We start from the raw sequence: 17,119 nt of genomic DNA, 5'->3' as shown, positions 1-17,119 counted from the left end.
ACACACACACACAGTCCCAATGAAAAATGTCCACCAAGCTTATTATGAAATTTATTATATAATATTAATAAATTATATATTATATTGCATAAAAAGAAAGTTGCACTTTATAGATTTTTTTTTTAAATAATTCAAAAGTATAATAAGAATATGTAATATATAGAGGTTAGATTTGAAGCGTGCAATATATCTTTGATAAAGATATTAAGAAACATTTATTTTATTGTATTTATTTATTTTTATTATGCGTTTGTTATTCACATAAATATTATTATATGGGTTGCATAAATATTATATGTATTATTTTATTATGGTATTTTATATATATATATATATATATATATATAATACAGTAACAAATATATACATATAATGTAATATGTAATATATCTATATTTAATAATATTTATATAACACACACACACACACACACACACACACAGTCCCAATGAAAAATGTCCACCAAGCTTATTATGAAATTTAATAATTTCTAATATAAGAAAATAGACAATGGTACTCTCTTTTTTTCTTCTTTTTTTTTAAGCAATAATTTCAGATAAAATACGTTTAAGGTTAAAAACGATTTTTATTTTACTAAATATTTAATATACATATCGCCGACCTCTATACAGTAATAATTAAATCTTTCTTGCGTGGTACGTCAAACATTTTATAAAACGTCCAATGAATGTGCGAGCTATTATATTGCATAAAAAGAAATATTGATCCATCCTTCTTTTCAAATAATTTGTTAGGAACATCGTAAACTGTCTTACTTAATAGTTTAGTTTCTTTTATACGATCATTGATCATATAAATTATTCAAAATGATCGATTATGCCATTTTTCCAAAAGTAATGAAACTCCATCATATTATGTAATACGACAGTTTCTAAATCATTATTTTTCTGATTATTCACACATATTGATTTCTTCTTCTTTTTTTTTTGGAGGACATTTAATAATATATTAAATAATGTCCTCAGATTAACATGTAACACTGATATTAGAAAAGATTTTATTATTGCATGGAGATCGGAGATACACATTTCGTATATTTAATAAATTAAAAATTTGTTTTCAACTTCAAACTTCGAAACGTATTGTTTCGTAAACTATTGATTCAAAATTTTAGAAATAGTATCATTGTAAAAAAGAATTAAAAGACTTTTCAAATGATATGCCACTTGACTCCTCTTGCCATTAAAAATTTTTAAGAAGGTTGTCATTCTTCTTAGGGTGTTAGCTCAAAATGGATGAATATATATGATAAGGACTTATCTCCTTTAAAAATAAAATTAATCTGTCTCGGCGCTTTTTGAAAAGATCATTAGATTCCATAATAATCCTGATGGACATTTTTCGCTACCTTGCCAATAAAATTAATACATACACTAATTTGTAATATCTTTGTAATTAAATATGAAAACTAGATTACATATAAAAATATATTGCAAATTACTAGACAATATTTAAACAAATTTTGAAGACGATAAAAAGAATATTATTTCATATGCCGAAATATGAGACTGCCAATTTACAATTAATTTAAAATGAATCGAAAGAAATGATTAAGTTAAAACAATTGAAAAACTTAAATGATGAATTCTTAAATAGAAAAAAAATGATTAATTTTGAAAAGTATTATTAACAATAGGACAATTTAAATAATAAACTGAAAAAAGTATCTGACTCTTATTTATAAAAGGTAAGTTATTTTACAGTACGATAATACAAGGTCACATACTCATACATACGCACACACACATTTCTGTAGCAAGCTAAAAAAATATAAAATGAAACTTGATGTTGAAAAGTGCAAGGTCGCCCAACATATTTTCTAGAAATAGTGTCTTTTGAATATCATATTTATTTTTGGCTCTGGAAAATCGTTTAAATGGAAAAAAAATTTAATGAAGATAGAGATGTGAAAAAAAGTAACAGATAAGAGTTTTTCAACTTCAAAGGACGAGTCATTTTTATCGTAGGTAGAATTAAAAAGCTTTTATCATAATGGGAAGTTGTTAATTAAATATTAATATACAGAATGCCGAACTAATTTAGTAAAAATTAATGTCTTCATAAATATTTGTATATATATATATATATAATCAGAAAACGATGACCCACTTTTTTTAATGCTTTAATACATTGTCAATTTAATTGATAATCAAAGAAAATAAATATATTAGTAGAAGTTAAGATATATGAAAAATTATAATATAAAGATAAAAGTAAAAAATAATTTCAGATTTTTCTAAAAAAAAAAAAAATAAAAGAAGGAATTGTTTCTCATACAAAAAGCCATCTCACTCATTCAGTCTGGATGAGGTGACTCATGTTGATTCAGGTATGATTCAGGTTGTCATGGCCCAAGAAAAAAAAAATAAAAAAAAAGAAAGATAAAAGAAGAAACATTATTTCTTTTGCTCGCATAAAATTTTTCTACATAGATCACATAAATTCTATCTTCGGAAAAGTACTTATCATATCTTATATATCGAAACCAATTGTTTCCAATTTTTTCGAATCCAGTTTGATTCCAATTGTTTCAATGTACACCTGTACTGCTCTTATTCCCGACGAATTTAACATTATCTTTTTCCTTAAAATTTTTTTCAAATTCTTGGATCACAAAATCTGAAAAATTTTCATCCGAAAATGAATCTACCGTAAAGTTGACATTTTCGTGTAGGTTGACCTGAATTTTTTGCACGTTTTGTTACTTTAGGCGTTTCTTACCTTCCCTTACCTTTTCTAAACGTTTCTTACCTTTTCTAATTCGTTAAAGTACACTTAATGACGTGTATACTTGAGAACAATCAGGTGAGGCATGATTCTTTATTTTTCTTTGTATTTTTTGTTGAGGTACATGTTTTTCTTTGTTGTTGTTTTTCATTTAAAAACTTAATAGGTCTATGTCATTAAAAATAATTAACACAAAAAATAAAAATGTTTGATTTATGCCGTAAAAAAGTAATAATGTATAATTTTACGAATTTACAATTATCCCCAAAAAATTGAACCATCTATCACGAGAATGATGACTCACTTGATTTTTCAATAATATTATAACAATATCTCACCGTACGAATATAAACATAATCTTCAAATATTATCTATATTGATGCTTCGTATTCGGAAAAAATTATTATTTTTTGGAAAATTGTTACTGAATTGTAATTTAAGAAATTATAATTTTTGAGAATATTTGATTTCTGTATTACAAATTTATCTAATTTTTTAATTGAATGAAAACTAACAAAGAATACTGTTTATAAGTTTTGTTAATAATTGTCAGTTCTACCGCTAAAAATATCTAAAAATCAGATTATATGTAAAAAATCAGATGGCTATACCGATGTCTCACCCGCAGGGCTGTCTCATTCGGAATTACGTGTATATATATATATATATATATATATAGATAGATAGATATAGGAAAATTTAAAGTGTCATACTGTTTTCAAATAGATATTATTCTTATTACAGAAGTACATTTTTACAATCTTCTTAATATTGCAAAAGAAATTTCTCGAAAAAAAGATAATGTTACATATAAAGTCTGCAAAATTGAATATTCATAGTCTTAATAAAGAATATGGATATATATATTATTTTCCGTAATAAAACTTTTATAATACAAATACAATACAATACCCATTATTCTGTATAGATAACAAAAATATATACACACATACGAACACACATGTATTACGTATAATAATATATTATAATTTTTCTGTAGGTTTTCACCTCAGCGCCAGCGTAAATCCGCAAGTAATCTCAGCAACGTCTGGTGTCGCTAGATCTCAATCTAATGTAGCAGTAACTTTCGACCGTCGAAAGATCACATCGTGCAATTGTACTTGCACTTCCAAAGCTTATTGGTGTGCACACGTAGTTGCTGTTTGTCTTCATAGAATACATATGGTAAAAATATAATCTTAATCATTCATTTTTCCATATTTACTATCAAGATCGCAAGTAGTAATATGTCAATCAAAAACTTATTAAAAAACAATTTTCAGCCGACACAAGTTTGCCTAAGAGCACCAGTGAGCGAATCCTTGTCGCGATTGCATCGAGATCAGTTGCAAAAATTTGCTCAATATCTTATAAGCGAATTGCCACAACAGATTCTTCCCACTGCTCAATTACTCTTGGACGAATTGTTGTCAGCCCAACCGAATGCCATCAATAGCTATTGTGGTGCTCCTGATCCTACGGCAGGTGCTTCCGCACACGATCAGACATCTTGGTATCTGGACGAGAAAACGTTGCACGATAACATTAAGAAAATTCTTATCAAGTTCTGTGTACCAGCGCCTATTGTGTTCAGGTAAATTTTCTTTTGTTACAGAAAACGTAGTTATCAACAAAATGTTACAATTTATAGATGATTCATACCAATATTATTATGCTGACGTGTTGTAATTGTTTTTTTTACACGAGATATCTCTTGTAATGTATAATATTGGATTGTCCAAAAAGTTCGTGCCGATTAATAATTAAATCAGCTGTACTAAAATTATTCTTGATAAATTTAATGTATCTGCTATTTTATAAATTGTATAGTTCTAGTTATTCGCGGTTCGATATATATTCGTGTCATCGTATTTGATCAACATAAATGTTGAAAATTTTTCTCAAGTGTTCAAAACTAAGATCTACAGTTCTAAACCCAGCGAATCATTTTTTAACAATCTTATCAACTGAAGCATCATTTTCGTAAATCTTTTCTTCTTTTGTCGTTCGCGTTACATTTTTGCTTTTCCTTTGATATAAAAATATGAAATGTTCAAAAATCCGCTTTATTGCCGTTCATTTTCATCGGGGATATGAAATTGAAACGAATCACTAAGTATAAAAAAAAGTATTTATTAAAACTTTGTCAAATGCTCCTTTACAATATATATGTACACAGTACTACTTTTATTATCATTATAGATGTGGTGATGTTTTCTTACATACGTAGAAGTGCGGCGTAAACGTTCTGAACTAATCACAATAAAAAATAATCATTATTAATAATACAGTTTATTACCAATCATAGAACATTATAGTCGGTCAATCCAATATTTATTTTTGTTATTAAAATTTCGATATTATAATAATATATTATTATATACTCGCAATAATAATATCGTTTAATTGACATTATTCAATAATATTTTTCAGCGACGTAAACTATTTGAGCACTACCGCACCTCCGGCTGCAGCCGAGTGGTCGTCGCTTCTTAGACCATTGAGAGGTCGAGAACCAGAGGGAATGTGGAATCTGCTCTCGATCGTACGTGAAATGTTTAAGAGAACAGATCGTAACGCAATACCGCTTTTAGAAATTATCACAGAAGAGTGCATGGCCTGTGAACAAATCATTGTTTGGTGGTTTAACACGAAAGTAGCTCTATTGAATGGTACAGGACATGGTGGCGGTAAACATGTTAATATGAACAGCAACGTTCACGCATCTCAACATGCGTGTTCCTCGCTCTGCGACGAAATTATCGTTCTTTGGAGATTGGCTGCTCTAAATCCTGGGTTGTCACCAGCCGAACGAGAGATGCTTCATGATCAATTTATGGCATGGCATATGAAGATCATTGATAAAGTAATATTAATAAAAATATACTTATACGTTCGAGGGGCTTGATTATATATGTTATCAATTAATATTATTGTCTTATCCATCTCTAGGTCACTAAAAGTCGTGGTACCTCAGTATCCCATAATTCGCATAATAAAAATAATAGCAGTAGCTATAAGGATTCATTGAAGAACGATTTAACCGTTTTCGTTGGCTTCAAAACAGCTCTTGAGGCGTGTTATTTAGATTGGGAAGAATATAGTTTGCCGGGTATCACGTATACGGCTGAAAGCAATCCCATGTATCATTGTCCATTTACATGTTTTCGACATGTTGGTGATAGCGGTACCGAAGTAAATCAGGTTTGTTATCTTTTCTTATATAGTATACAATTATTTTTGATTTGTATTTTTGATATATGTGTAAACGTACATCTGATAAAGGTGAATTCGAGTTCAGCGGTCTTGAATTGTCAGCCACCTATTTCTCATCATCACAGCAGACGACCTGTATCCTTAGGTCTCGTAGAATTTAGTTATACGGATAGACGAAGATTGAATCCGCGAGAATTTCCAGGCTTGTGTTCAAGAGGCAGCGGCGGAGATGGAAATCGTAGCAGCGTTAGTTCTGAAGGTTTTTGCGAAAATGATACTGATATGGCCGATATTTCTGAACCTCAACTACTACTTAGACGTGGATGTGCCAGGTTAAATAATTGCGGAGATACAGATTCACAGGTTGATATAATCATTAAAATCATTTGGAAATAATTTTTAATTTGTAAACAAAATTATAACACATGATCATTACTAACATTTAGGAGGGTGGAGGTAGTGAATCCTCATTGAATAGCAACGTGAGTTTAAAAAATGTTCAAGACTCGAATAAACATTGTTCAAACGTATCATCGGAAAGTCACAGTGATAGTAGTGAAAGTAGTAACAATAAGGTTGCTAATGAAGTAAAGTGTGGCAGGACGAATTTCGTCGACTATCGTGATAAGTCGCGTACGGCAACGGCTAAAGCAACAGGATCAAAGACTGAACAAGAATCTGAACAAGAGAATGATGCTTCCAGAAGACAATCAAAAGATGAAAGTTCATCCTCTAGCAGCGATAGCCCTTCTGGTGACGAATATAACGTCTATTATTACGATTCAAAGGCGACAGTGAATAATACAGGAAATGATTCGAAAACTGAGTCACCTCTCACCATAGCCCCGAGCGCGAGTGCATTGTTGGGCAATCTAAAGAAAACAGAAGATCCCTGGGGTATATTTCTTGCTAGAGCGGAGGGTCTTTATGCGCACGGACATACACGAGAGGCTTGTATACTGTGTGTTCGATTAGCAGAAGAATTATTAGCCAATCCTCCAGATTTAATGATAGAGGAACCTCCCGTGCCATTGAAAGGAAAAAAGAAAAAGGTAAGATTAGAGATTTTATCTATTTCGTCTCCGCTGGTATTAGTCAAGTGATACCTAATAGATATACGTTACAGCAACAAGTGAATCCAGCGTCACATCAATTAACGTGCCTTGCCTCCGCCACTTTGGCAAAATGTTGCTTCTTGTGCACGGTGCTCGCTGAAAATCCTGAATATCACAATCTTGCATTCAGAGTTGGTCTCTATGGTTTAGAAATGGCAAGACCGCCGGCGAATACGAAACCTTTAGAGGTAAAATTTGCATCTATCAACATGGTTAATACCATTGGAAGTTTTTCTATTTTGCAGCTAATTTCGTTATCATTTCTTTTTTTTTTTTTTTCAGGTCAAATTAGCACATCAAGAAAGCGAACTCGTGGGTTTGTTGAAAAAAATTCCCTTAAGTCAAGCAGAATTGAATATGGTGAGACAAAGAGCAGCGCAATTGCGAGATGGCGTATTACGATCAAGAGGGCATGCATTGCTACCCATTATTTTAGCAAGCTTCATATTCGATACTTTAAATACACCGAGTATGTATATCTTTGACATACATGCATATATAAATAAATTAATACACACACACACACACAAAGATGAGTCTATGAAAAAATGGAATCTTGATTACGCTGTTTTTTTAAGCATCGCACACGGTGACCCAAATTTAAATTTCGATCCAACCAGACTCCATTTTCTCATATATCTACAATATTAATTAAATATACTCAAGTAGAATAAAAAAGTAAAGAAAAAAGAAAACAATGTTTATAGGAGGTCCAGAAGTTAACAAAGAAGCTGATGAAGCTCTCGGTTTCGACGCAGCTGTTGCTGCTTTAGGACTCAAAGCGAACGTAAGTGAAGCAGATCATCCTCTTCTTTGCGAAGGTACCAGACGTCAAAGGTACGTTAATCATCCTTAGACGTTTCTACGATCAAGGAAATAAAGTTATGATTTATTTCTTGATTGTTTTACAGGGGCGATTTGGCGATTACTCTTCTTGTACATTACAAGGATGCACCAGCTAAAGTAGCTAGAATAATGAACAAACTTCTAGATCGTGATGTTCATCAATTAATTAAGTCTCCTATTCTTAGTATTTACTACACTGCTAATCCTATCACCAAGCCTGAGGCAAGAATTTAAATATTGTTTTAATTACTATTGACTGTTATGTAATTAAACAAATTCATTTGTATAAAATTTATTATTATTTACTTTTCAGACGACAACACATTTGCCGGATGACGAATGTTTGTCGCCTTTAACAGGCACTGATGTTGCTGGAAACAATGACAATGTTATTGGTAATGGCAGTAGACCACACAGTAGTACAAGCGCAGAGTTAGAAAATAGCATGAGCGCGTTAACTCTTCAACCACCATTAGTGCAACCTGTACCTACTAGAACTAAAGAAACAAGGTTTGTTTTCCACCGATAATACATACGTATTAGTAATATTACTTTTTTTTTTCTTTTTTGTTTTTTTTTAATTTTGATCATTTTACAGGTACAAGAGTAAGCGAGTATGCCCATCGATCCCTAACCAACCATCCGAAGCTGGTGCACATTTCATGTGTGAATTAGCTAAAACTATATTAGCTAAAGCAGGTGGTAGCAGTTCAACTTCATTGTTCACTCAAGTATCAACGAATCAAAATCATCATGTACCACACAGAGCTTTGCACATGTGCGCCTTCCAACTGGGCTTGTACGCTCTTGGTCTTCATAATTGCGTCAGTCCTAATTGGTTGAGTCGTACTTATTCTACACATGTATCTTGGATCACTGGACAAGCTGTGGAAATTGGTGCGCCGGCTATATGGTTCCTCATTGAAAGTTGGGAAGGTCATCTCACTCCTCCCGAAGCTGTCAGTATCGCTGATAAATCTTCGAGAGGGAGCGATCCAAATATGGTTAGAGCGGCCGCAGAATTGGCATTTTCTTGTCTACCACATGCTCATGCTCTTAATCCAAACGAAGTGCAAAGAGCAATTTTACAGGTAAACTTTATAAAAGAATAGAGATAAAAGAATCGTTTAACGTCTAATTAATATTATTGAAAATTTCATGTTACAGTGTAAGGAACAAAGTGACGTCATGTTGGAAAAAGCTTGTATCACGGTTGAAAACACGGCGAAAGGTGGCGGTGTTTATCCAGAAGTACTTTTTCAAGTTGCCAAATATTGGTATGAGCTGTATATCCGTGTAAGTTTATAATATTACGTTCAAACTTATCTACAAAATAAAAGGATTGATTAACGTTATAATATACATATTTTTTTTTACGTGTAGCACACACCTAGAGGAGAACAACAAGATGAGATGCCAAACGATTCTTTACAGTTAGATCTTAACAGTGCCCTTTTAGTAGAACCTGGTCCTCCGGTAGATTTATCTGCAGGTCAAATGATACCAGGCCCGACACAGGCTGTCGTAACTAGTACACAACCACCTCCTCAGCCATATTCTGCACATCCCACTGTAACGACTTTGGCACCCTTGGGTACAGTACAACAGTATTACAATCACGAAGCACAAATAATACAACAACCAGGTGTTTAGATAAAAGTATTTTCTTTCTTTTTTTGGAGGTCATAAAAATAATATTAGTTTCTAAATACTTAAAAAATTAACATAAGCCACCGTTCAAATTAAATATAGTTATAATTATTTACGCGTAAAATCATTATTCATAATGCCTTCACATTGTTCACGCGTTAACTAACGATACATATAACCTTTGCTTCTCTTTCTTTTCAGGAGTTGGCATGCCGTATGCGGTAGCTCCCTACAGTTTCGTACATTCTCATCATTCAATTCCAACGTTTGGTGGTCCGATGCCTTCGCATAGAGTAACACTACCTCCTGCACCACCACACATGCAAATGTATCACACAGGCTTTCCGCCTCATCCTAGATGCCCACAGCATCCTCAACATCCACAACATCCGCATCATCCACCACCAGCTGCACAGCCACCGCCAGTGCCGCAATACTACACACCGCAACCTCCGCCTCCGCCAGGAACGCATCATTTGTTCACCATGCAACAAACCATGCCAGTTAACGTATGCAAATTATTTTTATTTTTCTAGACAACAAATGAAGGATCCTTGAAAATGTATTGTTTATAATTTAAATGTGGTTTCTCTTTTTTTTTTTTTTTCTTTTTTTCTTTTTATCAGGTTCAAGCGGGAGTAACACATGGTCCTATCCCCGGACAGAGTGGTTTGCCTGGACCAGCATTAGTACAGTCTCAACCAATTATATCGACTGTAAGACCGCAATCACAGGTTAATATATTACGCTATTCTACGATAGTTGATTTCTCTTAAAATAATCGTTTTTCACTCCTTTCTCCTTTTTCTTCGATCAGGTTCATAGACAAAATCAACCGTTTAGGCAACAGCAATTTAGGGCATTGGTTGCGGCGTATCGCGTAGGTATGCTAGCCTTGGAAACATTAGCTCGTAGAGTTCATGACGATAGGCCTCAAGCAAAGTATGCACGTAATCCACCGTACGGAGAAGACGTTAAATGGTTATTAAGAGTTTCGAAACGTTTGGGTTCGCAATACCTTCATCAGTTGTGTGTCTGCACGGTGAATAGCATCGTCAGTCCGTTTGTTCTTCACGAAGTGGCACTCGAAGCAGCACATTACCTCGCCAGAAATAATCCAACTCTGGTGTTACAACACTTGAGATCGGCTCCTCTGGCACCGCTCGTACACAAGTGTCAGCAAATGTAAGTTAACGATTGATACCTAATATCGTTGACGTATCAAAAAGAGAAAAATAATAATTTATATTAATTATAAATTTTAGGTATATTCAATGCATGCATCAAAAGTTGTATCATCTGGCACCTGATGATTACGAGGACTTTGCCAGTGTAGTTTGTGCAGCAAGAGCGGCATTCCATATCACTCCAGAAGGGCACACGCAGTTCAAGGAATGGCTTCAATCTATCAAAAGGTACTCTATTTGTTTTAATAAGAAATAACTTTGGGAAATTTTTTTCTTTTTTTTAGGACAACTATGAAAGAATAAAAAACAAACGAAGGCCGTATGCTTTCAGATCTCAGTCGTGCAACAAAGATCTATGGGCGCAAATCAATGCGGCGTTACAACAAAACGGCAAATGACATAGAGCGGAATCAGGCATATCGAGAGGGACGTCATTACCCCATCCAACATCAGCAACCCCTGGAACAATCGTCGTAACACAAGCATCTGTTACGGCAACGGTAGCTGCATCGTTATCACCAATTACAACGACAACGACGACGACGACGACGACGACCACGACGGCTAGAGCAGCGATTACGACGAGCACACCGAATGTAGTCTCGCATCAACGTCAATCTTCATCTCATCAAGAACGTCGGACGCGTTCACGTGTCGGTCATCCTCAACAAGGACGATTTGGGCAGGATTTTCATAACGTCTGTTTACGTTCGTCCTCGTGGAAACATCGCGTAAGTGGCAACGATAACAAAGGCAACAATATCGGATGACATATTTTCCGTGCAGCTCGCACCATAGAAACCGTCTTAGGATTTTCGTTCAAAATGGAAAATTCATCACGGAGATGAGCACCCATTCGATCCAATTCGATCAATGCACGATATCCATGATGACATAAGCTAAAGTTGCTTAATCTAAGAGGAGGAGGAACGAGAAAGAAGAGAAAGAAAAAAAGAGAAAAAAAAAAGGAAAAAGAGGAAATCTCATATCTAAAGAAGGATTATCGCGTGTTCAATCGATTCGAATTAATTTGTAGCATCCAATGAATGCATCCACTCATGTATACATATAGCATCGTCGTTAATACTTGAAAAAATAACGATGCCAATTTTTCACGACTTGTCCTTGTTCGTTAATCGTTCATTCAAAATTCATCCCCGTTATCGCGTACAAACATCGCGAGTGAGAGAGATAGAGAAAAAGAGAAAAAAAAAAGAGAGAAAAAGTCATCAAAAGAAAAGCGAAAATAGAGAAGAAAAAAGAAATATATATGTATATATACATATGTATATCTATAGATATATGTATATATACACATATATATATGAAAAGAAAAAAGAAATAATGCGGGCAACATCAACAACAACAACAAAAGAAAAAAGAATAAGAGAAAAGAAAAAGAAAAACAAAACCACTCCTCGTTTTTAGTTTAAATCGTCCGATCGTCTTTTAGCCGCAATTAGATAGGAAATTTTATTTTGACTCATCGTATAGATAGAACGAATTTTTCTCTCTTATTTTATTTTTGTAAACAAGTAAAAAATTTTAATATCAATAATGCCTATTTATATAATTGTAATAGAAAATTCAAAACAGAATGTTTATCTAGGTAAGTGATTTATATATACATACATACATACACACATATATATACATATATATACATATTATATATATTATATATAATATATATATCACTTACCTTATATATATATATATATAACCCCTTTGGACATTACAATCGAAAATTTTTATAGTCGTAAAAAACACTCGAATCACATAATCAGTGAGAGAACTGATATCTTTTGCCAATTTCCCCATGTTTATTGGCTTTATTCATTTTTTCTTCTTTCCTTTTTTTCTTTCTTTCTTTTTTTCTTTTAGTACTATTAATTATATATATATATATATTTATATATATATATATCTTATTTTAATTCCTTTTTTTTTTTACTTTATCATAGACGTACATATATTACATGCAGCTCTGCAACATAATCATTGTCTGTCATTAATGACAATCCGTAAAGGAAATGATCTCTGTAATTTTTAAATTAAAATAATTTGAAATATATAAATAAAGGAACAAAGTTATATAGCTGACATATCACCTCAAAAATTTGAGCCACCCAACCAAAAATTTGCAACCTTCGCCCCCCACCCCCCACCCCCACAAAAACCGATATAATATTCTGTATTGTTTTTTTGTTTTTCTTTCTTTTTTTTTCTTTTCTTTTTCTTTTTTCCCCTATAATCCTATTTTTTTTCTAATTTATAGGTATAATTACAAAATGCTTATAAAAATCTTCATCATTTTAATATTAATCACATAAATTATGTGATCAATTTTGAAGCCTTCGAAATTTCAAAAGTGGTATATATCATCGAGTAATATGTTTCTGGTGGCTCCTAGAAAAAAAATATCCTAGAAAAAATATGACGAAGAAGAGAAAAAAGAAAACAAGAATACTTTACAGATTAGTTCACATATATACATATATATATACACACACACGCATATACACACATACACGCCCAATGACCTGACAGTATATTCAAATCATCTTCCACTATTATGCAAAGGAATAGAAAGAGATAAAAAGAAACAGAATATAATCATCAAGATGGAACCATTCATTTCTCCCTTGAAAATTCGGTAGCCTAAGTGAATTATTAAGATTAAGTAATCGAAAATAATGAGAAATAAATAAAGAAAACAAAAAAATAACCCACGAGATAAACGGTAAGAGCAAAGAGAGATTTATTTTGCAATATGTAATAATGACAAAAAAAAGCAAATAAAGAAGAAAAAAAAAAGTTGAAAAAAAAGAAAAAATAAAACAATGCTGTACTCTACGAATATGCGCGTCCATGAGAGTGTCGTGTGTCGTGAACATTGATATAATATATGTAATTATTATTGTTTTTAGTATGAACTCTAAACAGTGCCTCGTCGAAATCTATATAGAAGAAAGAAATAAATAAAAAATACTAATGAAAAGAAAAAAACGAAAAAAAAGAAGAGATAAAAAAGAACATTTTACGTAAGTCAAGAAAATTCTATGAAAGGACGACATATTGTCCAAAGGGGTAGAGAGGAAAGAAAGATAGATGAGAGAGAGAGAGAAAGAAAGAACGAAACTCGTCTTTAATTACTCTGTATTATTCGCCAGTGTTATTATAAATAAAATTACGCTGTTTTACCATTAAGAAAGAATTAAAAATAACGTATGCGATTACATATATAAAAGTAAATGTATAGCACATCCATGTTTTTAAGACGACCTTGAAAGGCAGTACACAGAATAATTTAAAAGAAAGAGGATAGAAAGGAAAAGTGTTAAGCATGCTTGTATGTATGTGTGTGTGTATGGCGCGTGCACGTGTGTGCGTGTGTGTGTTTGTGTAAAAGAGAGAAAGATAAGGATAGAAATAGCGATAAGGTACATACATTCTCGAGGATTTGCAAAGATAATTTTTCATTTTTTATTATTTCATTTATATCACGGAAAGAGTGCCATCTACTTACTTTTAGTTTTCCATCAAAAACAACAGAAAATCTGTCAATAGTATGACGTGATCATATCTCTTTTGCTGCGCGAAAAAAATATATATATAATAAATGATTACACCAAAAATAAAATGAAAAACTCGTGAAATTACATTCATTATATTTTCTGTTTTGTTCTTTTTGTCTTTTTTATTTTTTCTTTTAATTTTCGTTTTTTTATCTTTGTCCTTTTCAATTCTTCAATTCCGTTATTAAAATGACCTTATTATAGCATTTATTTGAGGCACATTCATTTCTTGAATGTCTGTACGACGTATAGGCTCTGTGTATAGTCGATAACGTTATCCATAGCGAATAATAATTATCTAAGTAGCCTACTTTATTAACAAACTCTTTATAGAAACATTATAAATCTGTAAATTATCACTGGATGAGAGGTTTAAACGATAAACGAGAATGATAAAGAAAATAGAAGAAAGAGAAAAAGAGAGGGAGAGAGAGAGAAACATATGAAAGATTATACACACATTATCGAGATGCATAGCAAGACACAGAAAATCCTCACGTAGATCGCTAGCATCCTATTTATTTCTCTGCCGAACATAATCTATATAAACATATACATAGATACACAACGTTATAAAACATAAAGCGTTACAAATTATTTTTTATGAAATCGTTTCAATTATAAGTTTGAATGTATTTGATCTTTTTCTCTTTTCTTTTTTTTATAATTACTAATACAAAAAGATCTAATCGTTCGATTGAAAAAAACATTAAATTGTTTTATTATTTCATTAGTTTGATAAAAAAGAAAAAAAAACAATTTGTAACACTTTATATGGACCACCCGTTAAATGTGTATATACACACACAACATATATGTGTGTGTGTATACACACACACACACACACACACACAAGTTGATTATAAATTAAAGATTATTTAAATGTCTTGTTTGTTAGGAACAATAGAAAAAAATATATATCAAAAAAATTAAAAAATTCCGGTTTAACATTGAAAATTGATTTCTCTATGTTGTATTCTTAAAATATATGACAAACAAAATCATGGAATTTTTCTTGACATATACATTTTTTTCTATTGCTTTTAATAAATGAGTTATTCCAATTATTCCTTAATTTATAGTCAATCTATATAATATAATATATATACGTATACACATATGAAATATAAATACTTTATGTGCATATGAATATAAATATAAAGATTTGCGAAAGAATGAGAAAGTATCGTGCGAAGTAAGTATCCATGTATTAATTAATTTTCCTGCACGTTCGAGTCTGTTAAAAATGAAAATAGGATACATTCTCGACGCTCACAGTACATATGTATGTACTTACGTGAGAAGATGATTATTCGAAAGCCGATCTTATTCTCTACATTTCTAACGATCGCAAAACGTAGAAAATGCAGAAAGAGATAGATAGATAGAGAAAGAGAGAGAGAGAGAGAAAGAAAGATAAAGAGAGCAAGAGAAAAAGAAATAAGAATGGAGAGCGTAAGAAAGCACGACGAGAATTATATTTTTACACTTGATCAGAAAAAAAGAAAATAAAAAAACTGAAATAAAGTGCTACGTGACAAAAAAAAATAGAAAAAAAAATTAAAGAAAGAAAGAAAATTAAAAATAAAAGAGAAAGAAAAAATGAAGAAGATTTAACGCCGCGGGGCGACGTTAGACTCTTGTTTTAGTCTTATTAAGGATCCAAATGGTATTAGTGTATCGTAGAAATATATGAGATCATATAGAAAAATTTGATCGAATAAGATCTGAATGAATGTCAATAATGTTAAAAATCGAAAAATGGCGTCAATCGTAGATGGCGCGAGCTCGATCGTATTCGAAATTTGAAAATTAATAAAACATTTTCTATTCCTTTTCATTCGAGAATAAAAATTTGTTAGTCTTTCGTTCGTTTTGAATGATTTTATTAAAAATCGAAATGAAACAAAAAAAAAGAAAAAGAAAAAATATCAATATTAAGAAAAATGCCTTATGGCCGATGATCTCGAAACTCGATACACTTTTACTCGTGCGTGTGCGTTACACGGCTCGAACAAACTGTAAGTTCGAATATGTGTTCAATAATTTAATAAAGAAAAAAAAAAGAAAGAAAAGAAAAGAAGAAAAAAGAAGAAAAAAAGAAAGGAAAAAAAAACGAAACAAAAAAGAAAAATGAGTTTTTCATATAACACGAAGAACGCGTTACATAGGTCACATTTAACTCCTGTGCGTTTAAAAATCTTAAGGCGACGAACCTTTATTTCCGAAATCTATGAAACGTAGCCAAACGTTTTAGAAACGTTAATAAATGAGTACTTTTTTAGCGTAATCGTGCGTCTAGAATCGATCGCCAACAGCTCAGGTATAATCATGATGATGAAAAGAAAATAAAAAAAAAACATAAAAATAAAAAAAAACACAAAAAAAATAGATAAAAAAAAAGGTAGAGAAAAAGGAGAAGAGAAAAAAGAGAGAGAAAAAATGGAAAGAAGGAAGGAAAGAAAGAGATGAAAAAAAAGAAAGAAGAAAAGAAGATTCGATCGAATAGCATAATACGAACATTTCGTGGTAAAACTTAGCGATTCTTCCTATCACCGATTTGTTGTAAGAGGAAAGATATTTTTTTGCGTACGATCATATTAAAATCTCGAATATATAAACAGGACTAAGACTAGGATCCATAGATGAGTCAAAAGCGGATCTCGTGTGACATGGATATTTATCGTTATTAAGAAAAAAAATCAAAAATGAAAAAAAAAAAGAATTTTTTATCGAGCAATGTTGTGTAGCAAATCGTACATAAATAAATATATTCATT

General features: G+C 31.7%; 1 protein-coding gene across 4 annotated transcripts in view; it reads left to right on the top strand.

The window, feature by feature from the left end:
* Nucleotides 1-11,987, top strand: part of LOC122634638 (zinc finger SWIM domain-containing protein 8 homolog) — a 44,882-nt gene extending 32,895 nt beyond the window's left edge. The window contains exons 3-21 of one of the 4 annotated variants that reach the window (XM_043823768.1): nt 3,749-3,933; nt 4,032-4,342; nt 5,182-5,614; nt 5,701-5,952; nt 6,034-6,327; nt 6,411-7,016; nt 7,091-7,267; nt 7,362-7,548; nt 7,787-7,916; nt 7,991-8,147; nt 8,239-8,435; nt 8,524-9,016; nt 9,093-9,221; nt 9,309-9,519; nt 9,777-10,084; nt 10,202-10,309; nt 10,393-10,760; nt 10,841-10,990; nt 11,094-11,987. In XM_043823768.1, the coding sequence (XP_043679703.1) occupies nt 3,749-3,933; nt 4,032-4,342; nt 5,182-5,614; nt 5,701-5,952; nt 6,034-6,327; nt 6,411-7,016; nt 7,091-7,267; nt 7,362-7,548; nt 7,787-7,916; nt 7,991-8,147; nt 8,239-8,435; nt 8,524-9,016; nt 9,093-9,221; nt 9,309-9,519; nt 9,777-10,084; nt 10,202-10,309; nt 10,393-10,760; nt 10,841-10,990; nt 11,094-11,160 (4,763 nt within the window). In that variant the 3' untranslated portion in view covers nt 11,161-11,987. Of the gene's footprint in view, nt 1-3,748; nt 3,934-4,031; nt 4,343-5,181; nt 5,615-5,700; nt 5,953-6,033; nt 6,328-6,410; nt 7,017-7,090; nt 7,268-7,361; nt 7,549-7,786; nt 7,917-7,990; nt 8,148-8,238; nt 8,436-8,523; nt 9,017-9,092; nt 9,222-9,308; nt 9,571-9,776; nt 10,085-10,201; nt 10,310-10,392; nt 10,761-10,840; nt 10,991-11,078 lie in introns of all 4 variants that reach the window. The other 3 variants (XM_043823767.1, XM_043823765.1, XM_043823769.1) reach the window with 3 other exon arrangements.
* The last annotated feature ends 5,132 nt before the right edge of the window (nt 11,988-17,119 follow it).

The sequence above is a fragment of the Vespula pensylvanica genome, chromosome 15 (assembly GCF_014466175.1).
Source record: "Vespula pensylvanica isolate Volc-1 chromosome 15, ASM1446617v1, whole genome shotgun sequence".
Taxonomy (NCBI): Eukaryota; Metazoa; Arthropoda; class Insecta; order Hymenoptera; family Vespidae; genus Vespula; species Vespula pensylvanica.
The sequence above is the reverse complement of the archived record's forward strand: the minus strand, read 5'-3'. Positions and strand labels throughout refer to the sequence as shown.